Source organism: Erythrolamprus reginae, chromosome 1 (assembly GCF_031021105.1).
Source record: "Erythrolamprus reginae isolate rEryReg1 chromosome 1, rEryReg1.hap1, whole genome shotgun sequence".
Classification (NCBI taxonomy): domain Eukaryota; kingdom Metazoa; phylum Chordata; class Lepidosauria; order Squamata; family Dipsadidae; genus Erythrolamprus; species Erythrolamprus reginae.
This window is the reverse complement of record NC_091950.1, coordinates 135,617-157,354: the sequence shown is the minus strand read 5'-3', so window position 1 is coordinate 157,354 and position 21,738 is coordinate 135,617. Positions and strand designations below refer to the sequence as shown.

Below are 21,738 nucleotides of genomic sequence, written 5' to 3'. Positions count from 1 at the left end.
ACTCCTTCCGACATAGGACGTAGCTCTCTACTCCCACCAACACGGTCAGTTCCCCAATAGGAAAAGAACATCACAATGTCCGTCTGTAAACCAGGAAGTGGGAAGACAACAGAACGGAAGACGCTGCTGCTTTATGCCCCAGAGCAAAATCCTAAACGTGAATTAATAAGACCCATGAAAACCAAAACACGGAGATAGGATAGAATAGGATTCTTTATTGGCCAAGTGCGACTGGACACCCAAGGAAATTGTCTTTGGTGCAGACGCTCTCAGTGGACATAAAGAATGAAATACATTCATCAAGAACCGTAAGATACAACACTTAGTCACAAGACCCCCAGGGTCCCTTGCAACTCTGCTATTCTGTTATAAGTCTGTTATTCCAATTTGCTTAGTCGGCAGGAAAGGATTCCTAAATCCAAGCGGAGTTTCTTAGAAGGTCCTGCGGAAGTCTGAACTTCTGTAGAAAACCACAGCAGATCCTCAGACTGAGTAACTGCTGACCCTGGGCTCGCTTGGCTTTACAAGTTCTGCATTGTGTCGCTGTGTCTGACACCAGCACTTTCACCCCAATCATCTCAGTTGGTCTCCTCTGCAATCTTTTGAAAGTCTCCACATCATTTCTACATCATGGTGACCAAAACTGAAGAGAAAAGAATAATAATAGCAATAACAACAACAACAACAATATTATTATAATAATAATATAATAATAATAATAATAATAATAATAATAATAATAATAATAATAATAATCCCCACCAGTGGGTACACCTTGTGGTGGTGGTGGGGGCTTGTGTGCTTCAATGAAGCTGAGAGCTGTTGTGCTGGTGGTAGTGTAACTACTGGGAGGTCTAACCTTGCTGGAGTGGTCAAAGCAGAGGAGCCAGACTAAACGTACCTGACCCATTTAGACTAATGGAGAGACAAAACAAAAAGAGGTCCATACTGGCTCGGTCATCGCCCAGGATACAAAGGACCGTGGTGGCTGCTGTGGAACCTGGGCAGCCACCGACAAATGAGCTACAGGAACAACACAAACAACGCTTACAAATCAAAAAGCGGCAGAAATTCTCAATGTCAGAGAATCGCACAATCATGAAGTGTTATTACAACTCGGAGCCTGAAAAACGCGGATATCAAAGACGGATGCTAGGAATCCACCCAAAATCTCACACCTGCTGTCTATGGATGACCTGAAGTTGTACGGAAAATCAGAAACTGAGATAGAGTCACTAACCAACACTGTGCGAATCTTCAGCAATGACATCAGCATGGAGTTTGGCCTGGATAAATGTGCCACAGTGGCACTGAACAAGGGGAAAATCACTGAAAGTGAGGGCATTGAAATGCCAAATGGTCAAACCATCAAGTGCCACCAGCCAGAAGCCTTCAGATACTGGGGCATCTTGCAGCTGGATAGTATCAAGCATGGCCATGTGAAAACTGTGATCAGCAAAGAGGACATCCAGAGGACCAGAACACTTTTGAAGAGCAAACTGAATGGTGGCAACACTGTCAAGCAGGGTTCCCTCTCATTTCCCCCCGGTGTGGGCGGGAAAGTATAGTGTCTGAGCGGCAGCCCCTTCGGGACTGGGCACCATAGAACTCTAAATAATAAATAAATAAATAAATAAATAAATAAATAAATAAATAAATAAATAAATAAATAAAGAAAGAAAGAAAGAAAGAAAGAAAGAAAGAAAGAAAGAAAGAAAGTGTGGGCGCGCGCTCTCAGGCATGCCTGAGTTCTGACATCCATAATTCACTCCCCCTCCTTCCTCTCTCATCTCTCTTTCCTTTCTCTCCCTCCTTCCCTCTTTCTCTCTATCCTTTCTACCTCTTACTCTTTCTTTCTCTCCCTCTTTCATATCCTCTTTCTCTCCCCCCCTTCCTCTCTCTTTCCTTTCTCCCCCTCCCTTTCTCTTTCCTTTTTCTCCCTATCTTTTTCTCTCTATCCTTTCTACCTCTTACTCTTTCTTTCTCTCCCTCCTTCATTCCTTCTCTCCCTCCCTTTCTCTCTCTTTCCTTTCTCTCCCACTCTCTTTCTCTCTATCCTTTATATCTCTCACTCTTTCTTTCTTTCTCTCCCTCCTTCATTCCCTCTTTCTCTCCCTCCCTTTCTCTCTCTTTCCTTTCTCTCCCACTCTCTTTCTCTCTATCCTTTCTACCTCTTACCTCTATCTCCCACCTTTCTCTCTATCCTTTATATCTCTCACTCTTTCTTTCTCTCCCTCCTTCATTCCCTCTTTCTCTCCCTCCCTCCCTTTCTCTCTCTTTCCTTTCTCTCCCACTCTCTTTCTCTCTATCCTTTCTACCTCTTACCTCTATCTCCCACCTTTCTCTCTATCCTTTATATCTCTCACTCTTTCTTTCTCTCCCTCCTTCATTCCCTTTCGCGGTCCCGAACTAGCCCGAGCGGCCGGCTCCGTCGCCCGAAGACGTCCAGCCACGGGCGCCCCCCACCGAGCGGAGCCTTCCCGGCGCCCGCCACGCGCGTGGAGCGGCCGCCCCGGGAAAGCGACGGCGCCCCCCTCCCACCCACGAGAGCGGAACCGCGCCGATGCCCTCGCCCTTCCACGTGGCCTTACAGCCCTGCCCGGTTTCGCCTGGCGTGGCCGCTCCGTCCCTTCCGCCCTCCCGCCCCCCCCCCCGCCCCCCTGCCCGCGCTGCCCCCCCTCCAGAGCGCAGCGGGCGGGCGCTGGCCGTGGTGCTGAATCTGCTCGCCCGCTCGCCAGAAGGGCCCGGCTCCTCCCGCCACCTCCAGGGTGCCCCCCCCACACACACATTTTCCCAAGCGGGGGGGGCGCCGTCGCCAGCCTGGCTGCAGGGGGTAAGGTGGAGTTGTGAGCGCGGGAGGGAGGAGGCCGCGGGACCCCCACGCAGCCAGGCTGCCCTCAATGACCATTCCACACCCCACACCTGCGCCCCCGTTACAAGGTTAGGCTTACAAAGCCCCCCACCCATGTGGAAGAAGAAGGAGAGGTGTCTTGAATACAATAACAATAACAATAACAACAGGAAAATACGAAGATCTAAAAATCGAGCTGCAACAACTCTGGCATAAGCCCGTGAAAGTGGTCCCAGTGGTCGTTGGCACGCTGGGCGCAGGGCCAAAGGATCTCAGCGGACACTTGAAAACCATTGGAATGGACAAAATCTCCATCTGTCAATTGCAAAAGGCCGCTTGACTGGGATCAGCAAACACAATTCGCCCCGAAGCACCTGACTGGTGATAAAATACGAAATCCAGCATAGTGATCTCGTTTGCTGTGTTGTATTGTATTGACATCATCATCATCATCATCATCATCATCATCATCATCATCATCATCATCATAAATTTTATTGGCCAAGTGTGATTGGACACACAAGGAATTCTTTGGTGCAGATGCTCTCAGTGTAGGTGAAAGATCAGTTCATCAACAATCATAAAGTGCAACACTTAACAATAGTCTGGGTACAAATAAGCAATGAACGCATGTTGGGAACCAATCAATATAAATTGTAAGGACACAAGTGACCAAGTTACAGTCACACAGTCATAAGTGGGGAGAGACGGGGGATGGGACCGATGAGAAGATTAATAGCAGGGAAGACTCAGTAAAAAGTCTGACAGTGTGGAGGGAATTCTTTCTTTAGCAGAGTGATGGCGTTGGGGGAAAACTGTTCTTGTGTCTAGTTGTCTTGGTGTGCAGGGCTCTGTAGCGACGTTTTGAGGGTCGAAGTTCAAACAGTTTGTGTCCAGGATGCGAGGGGTCAGTAGATATTTTCCCCGCCCACTTTTGGACTCGTGCAGACTACATGAATCCTTCACGGCCATTGTTTTTTCTGCAGTTCTGATTCTCCTCTGAAGTCTCTCTCGGTCCTGTTGGGTTGCAGAACCGAACCAGACCGTGATGGAGGTGCAGGTGACGGACTCAACGATTCCTCTGTAGAACTGGATCAGCAGCTCCTGGGGCAGTTGGAGCTTCCTGAGCTGGTGCGGAAAGAACGTTATTTGTGGTGCTTTTTTGATGAGGTCTTTGATGTCAGGTGTGAGGTGTGAGCCTCCTAAGCGGAAAGCAGCCCCCCCCCCCGCTCCTGCGCTGCGACTCCACGATGATGCACAGCGCCCCCCCCTCGGTGCCATCCCGGCTCAGGCCGAGCTTCAGCAAGAGTGGGGGCGGCGGTGGGTGGGAGGGGGAGAGACGAGAAGGAGCGCTGCCCGGAGCCTGCACACCCACGCGGCCTCGACCTCCGCTAGGCTGGGAGGAAGCGCCCTTGTGACTCTCCCGTGGAAGTCTGGGAAACGTAGTTTGGCCTCCTCCGTCCCTCTCAAGCCCAGGAAAGCCAAGCGCCCGGACCCCAGAATGAGAGAGACTGCCGCCAAGAGCCGGGGAGTGGCATAGCACCTAGGAAACTGAAAGAGAGCCGGGCGTTGCGCAGCCGCGAAAATTTGGAAGTCGCAGACTCTGCTTCCCACGCGGGACAGGGCCTGCTGCGGGGCTGGGGAGGGTGGGGGTTGCCATGGCAACCGTCCCTTTTGCTCCACCCCTCGCGGCTTATGGCAGCCGCCTGAGAGGGAGAGAGAAAATCGCCCCTCTGTGCCTGGAAGGGTGGCCGGGAGGCTGCGGTCAGTCCCTTGGCCGCAGAGGGGCGCGGGAGAGGGACGCCCCCTCCTTAACTCGGCTTCACTGGCAGGATCGCGATTTCAGATATTGGTTCCGGATTGGTTGCCCGGAGTCATCTGCTTGTCAGACGGGAAGCTGCAACTCAGACAAATAAACAAAGGCCCCCGGTGACCTCCCACGGGGCGGGAGGGGGGTCTGGCTGTGGTCTTTCCTTTCGTGCCCCCCCCCGCGGGGCAAGGCTGCAGCCAACAGCCAAGAGGCCCTCCTGGGCTGGCTCCGGACACAGCCTGGCATAGTGGCACCCTGGTGACCCCCCCCCCCCCCAGTGGCGCTCAGCCCTCAGTTTGAGCTGCTCAGGCCACGGCTGGGGGCCCCTCTCCCGGGGTCTGTCTCTCCAGAGGAAGGGGCTGCAGGCAGAGTCAGGGGAGGCGACGGGTCTGTTCAGCCAGAAGTGGAGAAGTCCAGCTGTGGGCAGTTGCAGCCACAAGAGCTGGAGGGCGCGCCCCCTGAGGGGGGGAAGGATGGAGGGGTCACAGCACCTGAGGGGGAGGGGAGATATCTGAGTGGAGGACCCGGTTTTCCCAGGAGGGTCCAACAGTCTCTGCGGTGCTTCCTTGGGGGCCTCCCCTGGGGGGTCGGGTCTCCGCTCCAAGCGAGGGGAGGGGGGAGGGGACGCATCGGCTGGGCTTGGGGGAAGCACAGGAGCATCTGGTGGGAGGCGGAGTTCCCTTTGACATTTCCTGGGAAATCCCCAGTGCCCCCTACCGGTCGAGCGTTGGGCTGGGCTTCCCTTTGCCTTCTTCCCCAGCTGTGAAGGTAAACAACCTCTGGCTCAGCTGCCTCCTCCCCAGCCAGCCCTGCCCCTCCCCCCACTCCGCCTATTTCGGTGGAATTCGGGCGGCTGCCTCCAAAACACACACACACACAGGCCCAAGGCAAATACTGCAGCCCCCTCAAAAGAGAGGTGGGGGGGAGGAGCCAGAAGACAAAGGCAACCCCCCCTCCACTCCCCCTCGTGCTGACAGGAAGGGGGGGCAGAGCAGGGGGCTCTGGACAAGGCGCGGGGGGGGGGGCTGCCACTCACCTGACAGGCCAAAAGCAAAGGTGTTGGGGGAATCCCCCCTCCAGGTGGCAGGGGGGGGGGCAATCAATGGGGGGGTAAGGCCTGTGCCCACCGAGGGGCAGAGGTTTTTGCAGCAGGGAGGGGCTGCTCTTGCCCACCCAGAGCCTGGGAAAGCCGTAAGAGCCACAGCAACAACAGGTACCGCCCACGGCTGCCTCTGGTGACCTTCTGTCTCTGCACTCCCTCCGAAAACCGGAGCCAGGAGCCCGGAGGGGTTTATATCCAGGTGGGACTGAAGGTGAAGGGGGGGTTGTGTGGGGGGGTGTCTCCTGGCACTCTGGTTGCAGCACCTGGTTTCCCAGCACAAACTGCGGGCGGCCCTGCTGCAAATCCCCGGGTGGGTTTTGCGGGCTCCTTTCCGGGGAAAAGGCCGGGCCGGCGACGCGACGCGCTGCAGGCGCGCTGACTCAGGGGACGTCCTCGCAGGCGGCGCGCGATCCGGAGTCTCCCCGGGTGGCTCAGCCGGGACGTCCAGCCAGGCCCGGAGGCGCTGCGCTGGGAAGGAGCGGCCCTCTCTTCCTGTTCGGCTACGCGTGACTCACAAGGCCGAGGCAACGCGCGTCGTGTGACCGGCCGCCCGGAATCTCGGCATTTCTGGGGGGAGGGGGGGAGGGGCGGGCAAAAGTGCAGAAAGGCCGAAGGAAGTGGGGGGTCTGCAAGGAGAATTCCCCCCCCCACCCGCAGCAGTCTTGTGCATCTACCCCCACCCGCCCCGCGCAGGCTTTTCCCTCCAGCCCGGAACGGGGGCTTCTAGTGGTTTATCATCCAGATCCTGCCGCCCCCCCCCGTGTGAACCCCCCCCCCCCCCCGCCGGCTGACTCGCCGTCCCACCAAGAGCCGCCTGGAGCCTGGCTCGCCCGAGAAGCGGGAGGGGGGGTGCAGAGGGGAGGGTGCGCTGCGCTGCTCCCTCGCTGTCGCTTCCGAGGAACTCCACGCGTTGTACAACAACAGCCCCCCCTCCTCCCTCCCTCCCTCCCTGGGCAGGAAATGCCGCTGCTGGGAAGCTTCAGCCGAAACTCCGCCGCTTCTCTTCCCCGAAGGCCGACGCTCGCCTTTCCCCGTGGGAGTCTGAGCGGGCCAATGGCAGAGCTGGCGGGGCGGCCTGGTTTGCTGGCGGGCCAATCGCTGGCGGGAACGGAGGGAGTGAGCCCGCCCCTCGCAGAAGGTAGATAAGGCGCCGTCACGCGCGGGGCCCCGTAGAGTTTCGGCCGCCTCGGGGTCACCTGCTGGGTCCCGCTCTGCTACGTCGGCCTGCTTTGCGGGAAGGCCGGGCCGAGTTCGCGCTCTGGACGGCGGTTGGGTCGGAGCCGCCCTGGCCATGACGCTGGAGGAGCTGCTGCCGGGGGACAACGCGGCCGGCAGGTGAGTCCTCCGGCCACCGGGCCGCGGGAGGGAGGGGCGGACGGACGGACGGACGGCGGGGGCGAAGAGCCGGGGCGCCTCTGACCACCCCATCTTGCCTTCCAGGATGAGCTCGGTCGGCGCGGCGCTGGAGCGGCTCTTGGGGGCGGCGCAGCGGCAGGGCTGCCTGACGGTGGGCGTCTACGAGGCCGCCAAGCTCATGAACGCGTGAGTGTCCCCCGAGGGCGGGGGGGCGGGGCCGCCGGGGCCGGTGCAGCCGCTGCCCGGGCGCCTCCGCTGACCCCGCCGGCCGTCCTTCTCCGCAGCGACCCGGACAGCGTGGTGCTTTGCCTGCTGGCGGCGGACGAAGCGGACACCGCCCTCCAGATCCACTTCACGCTCATCCAGGCCTTCTGCTGCGCGAACGACATCCACATCCTGCGCGCCTCCGGCCTGGAGCGCTTGGCGGCCGTGCTGGGCGAGGACCCCCCGGGCGGCGGCGGCGGCGCGGAGCCGCGAGACCTGCACTGCCTACTGGTGACGGTGAGCCGGTGGGCGGGAGGCGGGGGCGGCCAGTCGGGGGCGTCTCTGCCTGCGCTGGAACTGAGGGGCGCCTCGACCTTCCTCCCCCCGCAGGCCCCGCACACGGACTGGTGGGGCAGCCAGGGCCTGGCGGAGGTGGCCCGCTTCTGCCGGGAGAGCCGCTGCAACGACCAGTGGGTGCCCTACCTGGCCCTGAAGGCGCGCTGAGGCCCCGGTCGGTGCCTGGTGCTGAGCGCCGCGTGATCGACAGTCCGGAGCGAAGAACGGGGCTCCTGTGCGAATCGCAGGAGCGCCGGACCGGCGGCGGGCGAGTCACGCACGAGACGGGAACAGAGCCAGCGGGAGGTCCGACTGGGTCCCGAGGAGGAGCCGGCGGCGGTGGGAGCGCGTGGGCGGAGGCGCCGGCCCTGCCGCCCGCCAGTGCTGAGGGAGCTGCCTGCCCAGGAGAGACAGCCGAGCCGCCCGGAGGAGGTCCCGCCTTGGGGCGGGGGGAGAAGAGGAACAGCGACCCCCCCCCACACACACACCCGGGTTGCCAGTTGCAACGCTCAGCGGGAGAGGACGGTTCTACTTCAAAGAGAGACGTGTTTATCTGTCTTGGGAGACTTTTCTCTGGAGGCGGAAGGAGATGAGTGCAAATTTATTCTTGGTTTAAAAGGCTAATAAACCACCTTGTGTTGGGAAAGTCACGGGAGCCACTCTTTCTTGCCTTCAAGGGCCCCTCTGGCCTTGGGGTGGGGAGTGTCAAGGTGTGCCTTTTGCATGGGACCTGAACCAGCTGTTGTGCCACTACCTGCACATAGAGTTGTGCCTTGTGGTATTTATTATTGTTATTCTTATTGTTATTATTATTAATTAATTAATTAGATTTGTATGTCACCCCTCTCCACAGACTCGGAGACTCCCCATTTCCAGTGGGGAGGGAATTTCCTTCCTCTACTTGTTGGGGGTGCACTTAATTCTGCTCCCCTGGGAGCATCTTGGCCCCAACTTGCCGCCAAACTTCTTTTTTTGGGGGGGGAGAGAATATCTCTATTGCTCAATCCGGGGCCTCATTCAGCAGAAAGTGTGAGTGCGAAGAGATGTTGCCCAGCTGGAGCAGGTTCAGGATCGCAACAGAGCTCTTGCAGTCCCACCTCCCCAAATGTTCCTAGACTTCACTTGGACCCCAGGCAGAGGAGCCAACGCCCGGCCCAGCCAAGCACGGGGGCCCTGACAGAGCTGCCCTGGTCGCCCACCAGCCTTCCCTTGCCCCAGGCCCCAAAGACTCCCGGGGGGGGGGGAGGCATGGCTGCAACAGCTTCTGGGAGGTTTGCAGGGGGAGCTCCCCCCCCCAGCCAGCCCAGCCCTGCTGCCATCAGGAATGTGTTTCTTCCCAGAAGCTACTACTACTATTATTATTATTATTATTATTATTATTATTATTATTTTATTTATTAGATTTGTATGCCACCCCTCTCCGCAGACTCAACAACAATAAAACAATGTACAACAAATCTAATAATTTAAGAATCACTAAAAACCCCTTATTAAAAGCAAACATACACATGTGTAAACCGTATAGGCCCGGGGGAACCAATAGATAAAATACAGACGTACATATCTTGCACAAAATTACATAGGCAAGGGGGGGATGTCTCAGTTCCCCCAAGCCTGAGGACAGAGCATATGAAAGGCAAGGAGGGTGGGGGCAGTTCTAATTTCCGGGGGGGGGGGGCTGGTTCCAGAGGGTCGGGGCCGCCACAGAGAAGGCTCTTCCCCTTGGTCCCGCCAAACGACATTGTTTAGTCAATGGGACCCTGAGGAGACCCACTCTGTGGGACCTAACTGGTTGCTGGGATTCGCGCGGCAGAAGGTGGTCCCGGAGATATTCTGGTCCGATGCCATGAAGGGCTTTTTAGGTCATAACCAACACTTTGAATTGTGACGGGAGACTGATCGGCAACCAATGCAGACTGTGGAGTGTTGGTGTAACATGGGCATATTTAGGGAAGCCCATGACTGCTCCGTCAGCTGCATTCTGCACGATCTGAAGTTTCCGAACACTCTTCAAAGGTAGCCCCATGTAGAGAGCATTACAGTAGTCGAACCTCGAGGTGATGAGGGCATGAGTGACCGTGAGCAGTGAGTCCCGGCCCAAATAGGGCCGCAACTGGTGCACCAGGTGAACCTGGGCAAACGCCCCCCTCGCCACAGCTGAAAGATGGTTCTCTAATGTGAGCTGTGGATCAAGGAGGACCCTCTCTGAGGGGGTCAATACAGATGGAATTGATATTGAATAGCAGGGGGGAGAGGACCAACCCGAGGCACCCCACAAGGGGGAGACCTTGAGGTTGACCTCTGACCCCCCACTAACACCGACTGCGACCGACCGGAGAAGTAGGAGGAGAACCACTGGAGAACAGTGCCTCCTCTCCCAACCCCTCCAGCCGGTGCAGAAGGATACCATGGTCGATGGTATGGAAAGCCGCTGAGAGGTCAAGAAGCACCAGGACAGAGGATAAACCCCTGTCCTGGGCCCGCCAGAGATCATCCATCAACGCGACCAAAGCAGTTTCTGTGCTGTAGCCGGGTCTGAATCCAGACTGCTGGGGACCTAGATAATCGGCTTCTTCCAAGGACCGCTGGAGCTGGAGCGCCACCACCTTCTCACCTGGCCCACTACCTCCCTCCCTCCCCCTTGCTCGCCCTCTTTCTCCCCCTCCCTCCCTCTCTCTCTCCCTCCCCTCCCTCCCCTGGCTGAGCTCTGGCATCCTGAGGGCAGGAGCATGAAATGTCGGGGGGGGGGGTTCCCCTCTGGTGCGGCCAGGGGAATTGGCTAGGAGTGGCCCGCCCCTCCCCATCGCGTCTCCCCTTGGCCACCCTGGCTGTGGGTGGTGCCCTCGGAGGCCCTGCCTGCTCCCCTTTGGCCACCTGCGACCGACCAGTGCCTCTCCCTCCTGAGGCTGCCCTGGCCCCGTGCGGGCATCCGGCCCTTGTCTGCGGCTGACCCCCTCCCCCGGCTGCTTTGGGCACGAGGCTGCCCGCCATTCTGCCCAGCAGGTGGAGGCAGCTGAGTTGGTCCCCCTGATGTGCCATCCTTGCCAGCTACATGGAGCACCACGGTCGCCCCCCCTCCAATCCCTCCCCCCTGCAGGAAAACCCTGCTAAGGGCCCATCTGTCCTGCGTGCACAAAACACAGGTCCTATTGCTTTGCAATACAAACACGGCAATGCAGGTCAGTGAGAAGCCTCCTCGGGGATTCACCTGGCTGCAGGGGGCGCCCTCGTCCTCGGGGGACCCGTTAGCCTCCCGCTTACACCCAAACGCCAGCAACCCTCCGGGGGGGGGGCACAGACGCAGCTGTTTCCCTGCAGCCAAATCAAGCGCCGCCAGCCAGCTCCAAAGGGGAGGAGGGGGCGGCTCCCGCGTAAAGGCTGGCCGCATGGGCCCGGCCAGAGACCCACTCGGCGTTGGCTCTGCACGCAGGGCTCTCGGCCTCCCGCAGCGGGCCCTGGGCAGCCCTCGCGGGACCCGCCAATCCCCGGGAATCAGGAGGGCGGTGGTGGTCCCAGTCCCAGTCCTTCCCCCGCCCAGCACATTGGGCCCCTCAACCAGGCCGCCCTGGCCTCCCCCCCACCCAGCTCTTCTCGGAGAGCAGCCGAGAGGTGCCGCCCCCCTGCCGGCCGGGGAGTGATGCTCGCCGTTGGGGGGGGGTGGCAGGAGGCAGCATCCCCGAGCAGGCCGCGTGAGGCGAGGGCGAGATGCGGTGGGGGCTGTGAGACTGGGCGCTGCTCGCCAGAGGTTGGCCGGCCGCTTCGAGTGCTGCAAAGGCGAGAGGATTCCACGCACCCTCCTGAGGGTCTCATGTAGACTCATCTCCCTCCCGCTTCTCGCGGCTGCCGATCTCCAGTGCCCGGAAATGAGCTCTTTGAAAGGGAATCTGAGTCTCCTGGCGCCTCCGCTCTCTGTCCTGCTGCTGGCTGGGGAATTCTGGGAGTTGAAGTCTGTGAGGCTGTTTCCCAGTTTAAAGAGCGAATTCTGCAGGGCCGGCAAGGTTTCCTGTGGCAGAGCCCACCCGGCCTTGTAGGAGCCCCGCCTCGGGCCTGGGCAGAAAGCATCCAGGGTCCCCTCTGAGGGTCCGCAAAGAACCCTCGAGGCCAAAGAGGGAAAGATTGCAGCTGTGGGTGTTTCACACAAAGCCCAACTGTCTCTGAACAGCTGTCTCTGAGGAGGGAGCCTCCTGCTCCTTGGACCGAAAGGCAGTGGCTGCTGCTCCCTGCGTCCCCTTCCTTCCCATGCTGAAGGGCTCCCTCTCCTCTCGCTCGCTCACTTGGCAGCCGGTGCCTTTCCTTCACGGTGGTGACTCCTCGGTTTGGCTGAAGCTGAGTTGATCTGGCTGGGGCGAAGGGCCCTCTTTTGCCTTTCCACACCCAGACGCTCCGGGAGGCAACCTCACGCCAGTGTGTGGGAGGCAGCACGAGGGAGTCACCACAGCAAAGTGGTTCATTCCCCCTCTGAGCGCCCAGAGAAAGGAAAACGCTCCGTTCGCTCTGGGCTGCCAAAGCCTCCTAAGTGCCACCGAAAGGCTCCTCTGGCAGCCCAGAAAAGCCCACGATGGCCGGGATTAAAGGCGGAATGGAAGGAAACTGGCCGGGCCTTCGTGCTGCTCTCAGATCTCCTGGGAAATTTTTCCGGGCTTGGGTTCTTAAGTAGAAAATGGTTCTTAGGAAGAGGCAAAAAAATCCTGTAAAATATACCGTATAGTGTTCTTAATGTTTATATTTGTTTGTATTCTGTATTTGTTCAATTTTGGTCTTTTTTAAAAAAATATTTCTTTGTCTTGTTATTTTTTGTATTTGTATTTTGTATTTGTGTTTGTGTTTTTTTGACATTGGAAAATAAATCAAGACTATTCAATCATAATAATGAATGAATAGGAGCCAGCCGTGTGCAGCAGCTGCCAAAAAGGCCAACACAGCTCTAGGCTGCATCAACACAGGGGGAGAATCGAGGTCACGCAAAGGGTTAATACCCGTTTATAAGGCCACACGTGGAATGTTTGCATCCAGTTTTGGTCGCCACGATGCAAGGAGGACGTGGAGGCTCTGGGAAGAGTGCAGAGCGGAGCCACACAGGGGACGAGGGGATGGACGGAGGCCAAGACGGACGAAGAACAACGGCTGCAGGAACCGGGCACGGCTACTTCCGCAATGGCAAAGCAAGAGGGCGTGCGCGTATGTGTGTGTGATAACATGCAATGCCCTGTGCAGGCACACAAGCCCTCCTGCTCCCCCCCCCTCCGCATGTGCACAGGCCTCACTAAAGCCTCCGGACTCGTGGGCTGCTCTTTGCTCTGCCCAGGGCTCAGGAAAGTCTGCGGAGGGCAGAAAACGGCCCAGTGGGCGATTGGCCGTTCGGAAAGAAAACGGGCGCTGCCCTCTATGACTCCAGCTAGCTGCAGCCCCAGACCCCTCGGCCCATCTCTTCTGCATCTGGCCAGGCTTCCCTGGAGGCTTCTCTAGCCGATAACGGAGCCCAGGTGGATCTGGAGCTCTGCTGTCGGCTGCAGGGCCTCCAGAAAAGCCTTCCCGGCTGCAGAAGAGACGGGCCGAGGGGTCTGCCCAGAACCGGGGAAGTTCCTGAAGGCCTCTGACAGCGGAGGGGGGACAAACAAGGGAACGTCCGGTTGGCCTGTTGGGCTGTTTTTCACCACCCCCCGTCCCCCGTCCCAGTCCTGGCAGTCCCCCATCCCCCCCCCCGCCCGGTGCTCCAGGATCTTTGCAAGAGAGTCCAGGGGCACCAAGATCTCGTCTGCCGGTTCCTTCAGAACCTCGGGGTGGGATCCATCTGGTCCTGGCGGGTTGAAATCCGTCTAGGGTGGACAGGGGTTCCCTTCCCATTTTCTCCCCTATTTTAACTTGTGTTCCTAATATGTTTCTTGTGGTGCCATTTTTTATAGGTTGGTCTGTTTTCCCCCTTTGCGTAAAGAGAGATGGAAAAAACGAGTGAAGCCCCTCTGCTCTCTCTCCTCTGGCCACTTCCTCTCGGCAATGGACCAATCGAGAGAAAGTGGCCGGAAGCCTCCCGAGTCCTCAGAGAGGGGCAGGCTATGAATCCAATCAATCAATCAATCAATCAAATCAACCATTTCCTTGACGGTTTTCTGGTTTTTAACCTGTTGGGAGAAGCTTTTCTGTTTCCCTTTTGTGGCCTTTGTTCACTGTGGGCCTCAGTTTCCCTGGCGTCACCTTCAGAGGGTCAGAGATTCTGGCTTAGTTTCCCCCCCTTCTTTCCCCCCTTGTCCCTTTGGCCTTTCCATCGGTCAGAGAGTCCTTCGTGGCTGGCATGGGGCTAGGCTGCCTTGTATCAATTATCTCCCTTTTCAAAACCTCCTAAGCTCCTGGAGGCCTTTGGGCCCTTGAAGACGCCCGTGATCCCTGGATTCCGTCCCAAGCTCTGAACTTATTGAAATCAGCTCTTCTGAAACCCAAGACTCTGCTTTGACCTTGGTCCACCACTGGCCTTTTCATAATTTGTCAAAATGTTGCCAGCCTCTCTTCCCTTCATTCTAGTTTCCCAAATACCAGGAAAAACGCGGGGAAAAGGAGGATTCGGCACAGCGGGGCATTGGGGAAGGAGCCCACAGTTTGGCCAAAGGGGCTCAATGGGTCAGGGCAGGGGAATGACGGCGGCAAGGGGTGTGTGCGTGTGGGGGCGGGGGGTTCCTTCCGCACAGCCAGGCCTGCCAGGAAGCCCGCGGAGGGGGAGGCGGCTGCGGAGGCCGGGCTCTGCTCCCTTCCCTGGCGAGAGGGCCGGGGGATCGGGCTGAGCCCAGGGGGTCCGTGCCAGGTTGGAAGGAAAGCAGGGGGGGCAGAGGCAGAGGGAGCCCGAGTCTGCCCTGGGCGGAGGCAGCGCGGACTGGGCCTCCCCCCCCTGGGGGTGGTCTACAGAAGCCCCCTCCCCGGCTGTAGAGAGGATCGAGGGTCTGCCCAGCTGCTCAGCCAGCGACTCTCTCGGGGCTGCGGCTGCACAAGAGGCCTCTGCCCGTCCAGCCGCCCACAGCTGCGTCGGAGGAGGGACACCCCCCCCACGGAGCCCCGAGCTGTGGGAGGCGGGGGTGGGCGGGAGCCGCGGCGCTCGGGCGTCTCCTCTCCTTCCGTGGCTGCGGAGGCTGCTAGGGAGGCCGGCCGGTCGGCGCCTCTCCGCTCCCTGCTCTGCCCCGGGCACAGCCGTGAAAGCCGTCGGGACAAAGTTCACAGACGCCGCTATAAATAGCCCTTGTTCCTCCGCCGCTATTTTTAGCTCCCCGAGAGCTATAATTATCTTCTGCCGCTGCCGCCGCGCACCCGGGGAGGGGCCGGGAAGGGCGGCCCGCGGCGTCGGACGGGCCGAGGGGGGCTGGGGACCCCAGGCGGGGCCTGGCGGACACCCCCGGGGTCTTGGCGGCCGCGGAGCACCGAAACCGGCGGAGAGGATTTGGCTCCGGGGCTCTTTAGAGAGACGGGGGGGGGGACATCTGGGGGCCCTCGGGGCTCCTCTCTATCCTGGCTCCGAGGCTCCCCCGTGGATGGCAGCCGGCCGGGGAGGGGAGGAGGCGGCGATAGGTGGCCGTTCTGCCGTCTCCCCCGAGGGGGGGCTTTGGAGAGGAAGCGCTGGGCCTGGATGCCCCCCCAGCCCCGCGTGACCAGCGCAGAAGCCACTAAGCTCTCCTCTTCCTCCCCCACCCCGACTGAGATGGGAACCCGGGGGCTTCCCTCCCACATACACCCCCACCCCCACCACATTGGCTGATTCAGAGGATTGAATTTTACCCCCCCCCCATTTCCCCCACTGGTGTTCAGGTCCTGTCTGTCTTGCCCTCTTCTTGCCCTTCGGGGCAGGCCACCACTGGAGGCTCACCTGAGGCGGCTCTTTTTCTTCTCCTGCCGGCATGAGCAGGGCCTCCCCAGGAATGGCACCTCGGAGACCCTTCCCAGGAACTGAGGAGCCCAGTAGGTGGGTGCTGGAAGGGACCCCCCCCCACCCCACCCCAAAGCAGGAGACCAGAGCTGCCTTCCCAAACAGAGAGGAAAAAGTTTTATTCTTTTCGGTTATCAATTTGTGTGTTTTAAAAACAGGAACCTCACAAGATGTTCAGTGCAGGGCAGAAGAGAGAGGAACCCACTACAAAAATGGGGGAGTGGCAGGGATTAGCAAAAAAAGAGGACCAGACCCACCCCTCACCCCCCAAATTATAAACCTCCCTCTTTTTGGCAACAGGATGAAAGTTTGGCAAATGAGAACAATGTTCAGCAGGCTTTTTTTTAAAAAAACTGAACCAATCCACATGTGTCACCGGTGAATTAAAAAACCAACAGCTTGAGAAGAGGTTGACAGGGAACAACCCCCCTCACCTGCCCTCCCCCCTCCTGTCTCTCTGTAAAAGGCCCAGGCTGGGAGGGGCAGGAGAGCCGAGGGGGGAGGGCAGGAGGAGGGAGGGGCAGAGCTGAAAGCAGGCCAGACCCAGCCCAGCCACTGTGGGAGGGAATGCGGGGGGGGGGGCTCCTGGGCTGGGATTCCAGGGGGGGGGGGCAACTGCCCAGTGCCAGATTTAGGCATAAAACAAACACGTTTAAGGCCTCAGAAAAGTTAAGAGTTTTTGTTGCTGTCTTTTAGAGTTTGTGTGGCACTGTGGGTCTTTTCAAAGCCTCATGTAGGAAATTTTTATGTGTAACTTTACAAAGACTTTAGGTGTAAGCGACACTTTAAGGCCAAATGTTCTCAGCTCCACCTCCCTCTGTGGTGGTGGGGGCTGCTTTGGCACGCAGGGGGGGGGCAGCCTGTGACTTTGGCACAAGGGGTCCAGGAGAGGGGGGGGGCTGGACCTGACAGAGACCCTCACTGCTTCTGAGTAAGGGGAGAGGAGAGCGAAGCGGCTGGCAACCCTGCAGCATCTCTGGCTTTGCACTGGGGGGAGCCAAGCGGGGGGTGGGGGTGCTTGCCAGTCCCATTCTATCCCCCCCAGCCTCAACAGCAAGGCCTTGTTCAGCCTGGCCCCCCTTCCTAGCCTGGAGCCCTGCAGATCCCCCCTCCCTCATTCCCCCATCCTTCCTGCTGCGTTCCCAGGGGACCCCCCCTCTGCTCTGCTTCTTGGCAGCTGGGTCCACTCTTGTGGGGGGGGGAGCCGGCTTTCGGCCAACCAGGCAGGACACACACACACACACACACACACACAGAGCTTTGGCACAAGTAGGGGGTGGGGCCCCCAGGTGACCCCCTCCTCTTTCTTCAGCCAAATGGCCTCCTGGCGGCTCAGGGCAGGTCAAGGGCTGTTCCCAGAAGAAGCCCCCCCCCCCGCTACCTTGCCGGGAGGAAGCCCCGCCTGCCAGGGTCCCAGGGGGGGAGGGAGGGGACAATCGGGGGGGGCACCCCAAAGGAGGAGAGGTGATGTGAGGAAGAGAAGCCCCCTCCCCAACAGTCCGGGAAGGGCAGCTGCAGGCGGGGCCTCTGGTTGTGGTCTTGGCCTCCAGCCCGGGACCCCTGCCCAGGACAGCCCCTCAGTCTGGGCCTTGGGCCCTTTTGACCGCTGGGTGGGGCAAGCCAGAAGGGCCAGGCCTTTGGGCTGACTGGAGATGGGGGGGGCTGGCTATAGGGGGGTGCAGGGTTTCTTGTCCTTGAAGGGGGTCTCCGAGGTGGGGGCGCCCACCAGCAGGGGGTCCTGCCTGGCCTGCTGCGCAAAGATGTTCCTCAGCTCCAGGGGGGCCTTGGAGACCTGCGGAGAGAAGCAGCCACGTCAGCCCAGCCCAGCCCAGCAGGGGGTCAATCTGGCGGGTGACCGAGGAGAAGGGGGAGGCGGGAGAGAGAGCGCTGCAGGGCCTGAGGCATTGGGGGGGGGGGTTACGCTCTGTGGGAGAATCCACCTGTCAGCTGAAAATCCCCCCCCCTTCAAAGTCTCCCCTTCATTCTCATGTGGGCAGGTGCCCCGGCAACCCCTCCCCATTCTGGAAGGGGACCAGACGTTCTGATTGGCTGGAGGGAGGTGAGGGTCGGCCCTCCTTTCCTCCCTGGCTCCCTCCCAGCTGCTCAAGAGACCCTCTCGCCCCAGAAGTGGACTCAGCCGCCCCCCCTACCGCCCACAGGGAGCAAGTGCAAGCAGGCGGCCTCCGTGCTCCAAGGGGCTCTCCACCGAGACCCTCCCCTCAGCTGCTCCCACCTCCAGGCAGAGGTGACCTGCTAAGGCCTGCCCCCCCCGCCCCTCCAGCCCGGCGCCCACCTTGACCCTCTCCATTCCGGCCTCGAGGCGCAGCTGCTCCACCAGCTCCCTGGCCTGGGCGATGTTGTTAGTGGTCGACATTCTCTGCCATGGAGGGGCGCAGGGCGACCCCCGGCAGCGCCTGGACGCAGGGAGGGAACACCAGACAAGGGGGCTCTTGGCTCTGCCCCGCATCGCCCCTCCCCTTCGGAGACAGCCCCCCCCCCCCGGTGGCAGCGCTACAAAGTGCTCTGGGGAAGGAGGAGGAGGAGGGCTGCCTTGACCTGCCTGTGTCCCTTTATGGGGCCATGATCCCCCTCCCCCACCCGTGGGTGCGGCCCAGGACCGCCTCGGCCGCTCCCCCCCAGCTGCACGGGGGCCGCCCACCTTCACCTGGGGAGGAACCGGGCGGGAAATGGGGGGGCGGGAAATGGGGGGGCGGGCCCTTCCCTGCAAAGGGAGGCTGCCATTGCCTGCAGGATCAGGCCCCGCGGGGGGGGGGGGGACAGCAAACAGGTTCCTCGCCCGGCAAAGCGCGGCTGGGCCGCTTCGGGATCCCACTGGACACACACACACAGTTCAAAAGAAACAAGCGGCGCCCCCAGGCGGGCGGAGAGACCACCCGTCGGCCTTTCCCAGGGTTCGTGGCGGGGCCTCCCCGGTTGCCCCCCTCTTGCCCCCGGGGCGGCCCGCGCGAGAGTCTCCCGTCCCTTCGGGGCGGGGCGGGGCGGCCAGGCGGAAGGCTCAGGGCGAGCGGAGGGCGCGGCGTAGCACAGGCCTCCGGGCCGGGGTCCCACCGCAGCCGCGTCCCTGCCGGTGGGGGGCTTCTTCGAGCGCCGGCTTCCTCGCGAGTGCGGGGCCCGACGGTCTCGCCCGTTGGAGGGCAGGGAGGTCGGGGCGCCACCTTCAGCCCTCCGGCCAGCCAATCGCCTTCCCCCTCCTCCTCCTCCCCCCCATAAAGCGGGCCCAGGTGCGGCTCCTCCCGCGGAGCGCGTGGGCCCAGCGGCACGAGGGCGGAGATGGCGGGTCGGCGGCATGTATCCGAGGCGGGGGCGGCGCCCCCGGCTCCCTCCAGCGGGCTCTCCTCCGCGGCTTCGGCCGAGGCTTCGCGGGCGGCGCGCTTCTCCAGGGGCCACTACCCGCCCACGCTGACCATGGTCACCGAGGCCGTCGGGGCGCTGAACGAGAAGAAGGGCTCGTCCACGGCCGCCATCAGGCGCTACATCCGCCACAACTACCCGGGCGTGGACCCCATCCGCCTGAAGTACTACCTGCGCCGGGCGCTCATGAAGGGGCTGGACAAGGGCTATCTGGAGCGGCCCCCCAACTCCGCCGCCCAGGGCGCCACCGGCCGGTTCAAGGTGAGGGGGGCAGCTCCCCTGCGTCGTCCTCGAAAGGGTCCAACAGCCCCTCCCCCCTTTCGGCCAGCGAGCCGCCCCGCCCCCCAAAAGCCCAGGAGGAATTGGAGACGGGCTGGTTCTCTTCTAGGCTGCCTGATGGCCACGCCCCTTGGACGCCCCCTCCCAAAAGGGCTTTTCTGCCCAGGCCCCCTGTGGCTCCGCATCTGTTCCTGGATCCCCCCCCCCGCCCACCCTCTTCGCTTTCTGGGGGGGCTCTAGAGGGCGCCTTCTCCCACCCGCCCACCTCCTGCTTGGCCCTGTGTGCTGCCAGGGACATTGGGGGCCTGTCCTGCGACCGCGAGTGACCCCTCCCCGCATTCTCCCCCTTTGCCTCCTGACTTTGCAGCTGGCCGCCCCGAAGGCCAAGAAGGGGAAGGCGAAGGCGAAGGGGGCCTCCGCTGCCCAGGGAGAAGGCCCAGAGCCGGAGAAGGAGAAGAAGGGGGCTGCCGAGGGGGGCCAGGCCAAGAAGGCCGAGAAGCCCAGAGGCAAAGGTAAGGGCTGCCCTTCTCGGGGGGGGGGGGCTCCCCATCATGGTCGCTTCCAGAAGCTGCACACTGGGGGGCCGGTCTCCCCCCCCCCCCTGCAGAGGGCCGGCCTGCAGCTCCTGCCTGGGAGGAGGGGGCCAGTGGGGGAGGGGCTCACCATGCTTCTCCCAGCAGGTGCCGAGGGCAAGCAGAAGGTCGCCAGCAAGAAAGCCAAGGCGGAATCCCACCCGGTAGGTCCTGGGGGGGGGCTTCTTTCAGCCTGGCCTTTCCCTCAGCCCCCGAGCCCTTCCCTATATCGGTGGGCAGGAGGGAGAGAGAGAGAGTGACCCCCCACACACACAAAGAACAAGGGTGGCAGTTTGGGGGGGGGCAGAGATGGTGTAATTTTTGGCAATCCCCCCCCCACCTGTCCAGGCCGGAGAAATGCCCTCCCACATCCCCCAGTGAGAGGTCCCTGGCTGTGTCTCTCAGAGGTGGAATCATGTACGGGGGGGGGGATGGCGCACCAGTGATGAAATGGAACTGGAACTGAAGCCCCGGCTGTCCCAGTGGCGCCCCCCCCCCCCAGGGCTCTGCTGCCCGGCTAAGGCTGACTCGGGGCAGGCCAAGAGGGTGCCCACTGTAGGTGCCCCCAGTGGCCAAGGGATTCGGGGCTGCCCACCCCGGCCAGTCCAAGGCTGAGCCCCTCCCTCTCCCTGCAGGTCCTGGTGGCAGACCCCGCGAAGCGGAAGGCGAAGGAGAAAACGGCTGCGGAAGCCAAAGCTCCCAAGACCCTCCAGGTCAAAGTGCCAAAGCCCCCTGCCAAGGGCCCCCCCAAGGCAGGAGCCAAGGCAGCCCCCAAGGGCAAGGCTCGCCCCATGCCAGGGGCAGGGGCAGGGGCAGAAGAGGCCAAGCCTCCTGGGGGAGAGCGAGTCAAGGTGGCCAAGGGGAGCCAAGCCAAGGGCCAGGCAGGGGCCCCCAAGGCCCCCAAGAAGGCGGCAGCCAAAGGGAAGGAGAAGGACACCCAGGGGGCCGGGAGCACAGAGAAGGCCTGAGAGCCAGCAGGGCCATGGTCAACTGGCTGCACTGCAATGCACCAGGCCACCCCAGCAGCCCCCCTCCCCTCCCCAGCAGCCCCCTGCCCTCCCCAGGGGCCAACAGCAGCCCATCACGGGAGGGGGCAGACGGGATCCCCGGGCGGAAGGCTAGGGGGGTCTCATAGCATTTTAAGCCACGGGAAACGTTGTTCAATAAAGGTGAAACATTTGGCAAGACAGCGACCGACCGCGGTGTGGGCTCTTCCTGGTTCGTGGCTGCAGCCGAAGGGGATTCCGCCTGCCCAGCTCATGACTGGAGGGGGGAGGAGGAAAGCCCCCCTCCCCCTCCCCAGCTCAGAAGGCAGCCTTGCACCTGCTCAGCCACCAGGGGCGCCACCCGCCTCCACTGGCCACTTGGTTCAGGGGCTGCCTTGGCCGAAGGGGCCTTTGGGGCAGCACACTTTGTGTAAAATGATGCTTTTAGCACAACCTGTTTGCTGACACAATTCCTGGACACAACGGTAGTTTCAAGACTGAGCCCTGAGAGTCGCCATTGATTGGGCTTCGCCTGCATCCGGCTTTGGTCAGCGGTGGAGGCTTGGAGTGCAGAGAAGGGCAGCAAAGAGGGTCCGGAGGCCGAAGAGACGCAGCCCCGATCCCTGCCCACCTCTTGCCACTGCCCTCCACCCCCCTCCGTCCGGGAGCTGCTGGGCTGCCTGTGCTGGTGAGGGGGGGACACGGGGGTGCCGCAGCTTCTTGGGCAGAGTGGGGAAACACAGTGGGGCGCCCTGCAAGGCGCAGTGGCCACTGGAGCCCCCGGGTGGGCACGGAGGTCGGCCAGCCCCACAAGGGCAGCGGGGTCGGAGAAGGCGGGCACCCCACCTGCCACCTCCAAGGCGGGGGCTGCCCTCGGGCTGCCTGGGCCCCCATTACAGGGAGGGAAGGGAAGGCATCCCCACACAGGATCTGGGTTGGGGGCTGCCTTCTGTTGTGCTTTGTCTGA

At 61.1% G+C, this 21,738-nt stretch overlaps 3 protein-coding genes across 5 annotated transcripts; 2 read left to right on the top strand and 1 right to left on the bottom strand.

Moving 5' to 3' along the window:
• The first annotated feature begins 5,811 nt into the window (after window positions 1-5,811).
• GADD45B (growth arrest and DNA damage inducible beta) lies at window positions 5,812-8,307 on the top strand. Of its 2 annotated transcripts, XM_070731689.1 has the most exons (5): window positions 5,812-5,962; window positions 6,721-7,098; window positions 7,204-7,305; window positions 7,404-7,620; window positions 7,714-8,307. In XM_070731689.1, the coding sequence occupies exons 2-5, from the start codon at window positions 7,055-7,057 to the stop codon at window positions 7,825-7,827; spliced, it is 477 nt and encodes a 158-aa protein (XP_070587790.1). In that variant the 5' UTR covers window positions 5,812-5,962; window positions 6,721-7,054; the 3' UTR covers window positions 7,828-8,307. The 2 variants fall into 2 exon arrangements, with proteins under 2 accessions (XP_070587790.1, XP_070587779.1); XM_070731678.1 differs by lacking the exon at window positions 5,812-5,962 and having other exon boundaries at window positions 6,422-7,098.
• Window positions 8,308-15,677: 7,370 nt separating this feature from the next.
• On the bottom strand, window positions 15,678-18,009 carry LOC139162558 (guanine nucleotide-binding protein G(I)/G(S)/G(O) subunit gamma-7-like). The gene is made up of 2 exons (XM_070743063.1): window positions 17,856-18,009; window positions 15,678-17,354 (listed from the first exon to the last, which is right to left on the bottom strand). Exons 1-2 carry the CDS (start codon window positions 17,934-17,936, stop codon window positions 17,229-17,231), a joined length of 207 nt encoding a protein of 68 aa, XP_070599164.1. The 5' UTR covers window positions 17,937-18,009; the 3' UTR covers window positions 15,678-17,228.
• A 317-nt stretch (window positions 18,010-18,326) lies between these two features.
• Window positions 18,327-20,978, top strand: LOC139162549 (histone H1-gamma, late-like). 2 transcript variants are annotated; one of them, XM_070743049.1, is made up of 4 exons: window positions 18,327-19,195; window positions 19,581-19,725; window positions 19,894-19,949; window positions 20,421-20,978. In XM_070743049.1, the coding sequence occupies exons 1-4, from the start codon at window positions 18,854-18,856 to the stop codon at window positions 20,751-20,753; spliced, it is 876 nt and encodes a 291-aa protein (XP_070599150.1). In that variant the 5' UTR covers window positions 18,327-18,853; the 3' UTR covers window positions 20,754-20,978. The 2 variants fall into 2 exon arrangements, with proteins under 2 accessions (XP_070599150.1, XP_070599144.1); XM_070743043.1 differs by having other exon boundaries at window positions 18,762-19,195; window positions 19,891-19,949; window positions 20,421-20,844.
• Window positions 20,979-21,738: the final 760 nt, after the last annotated feature.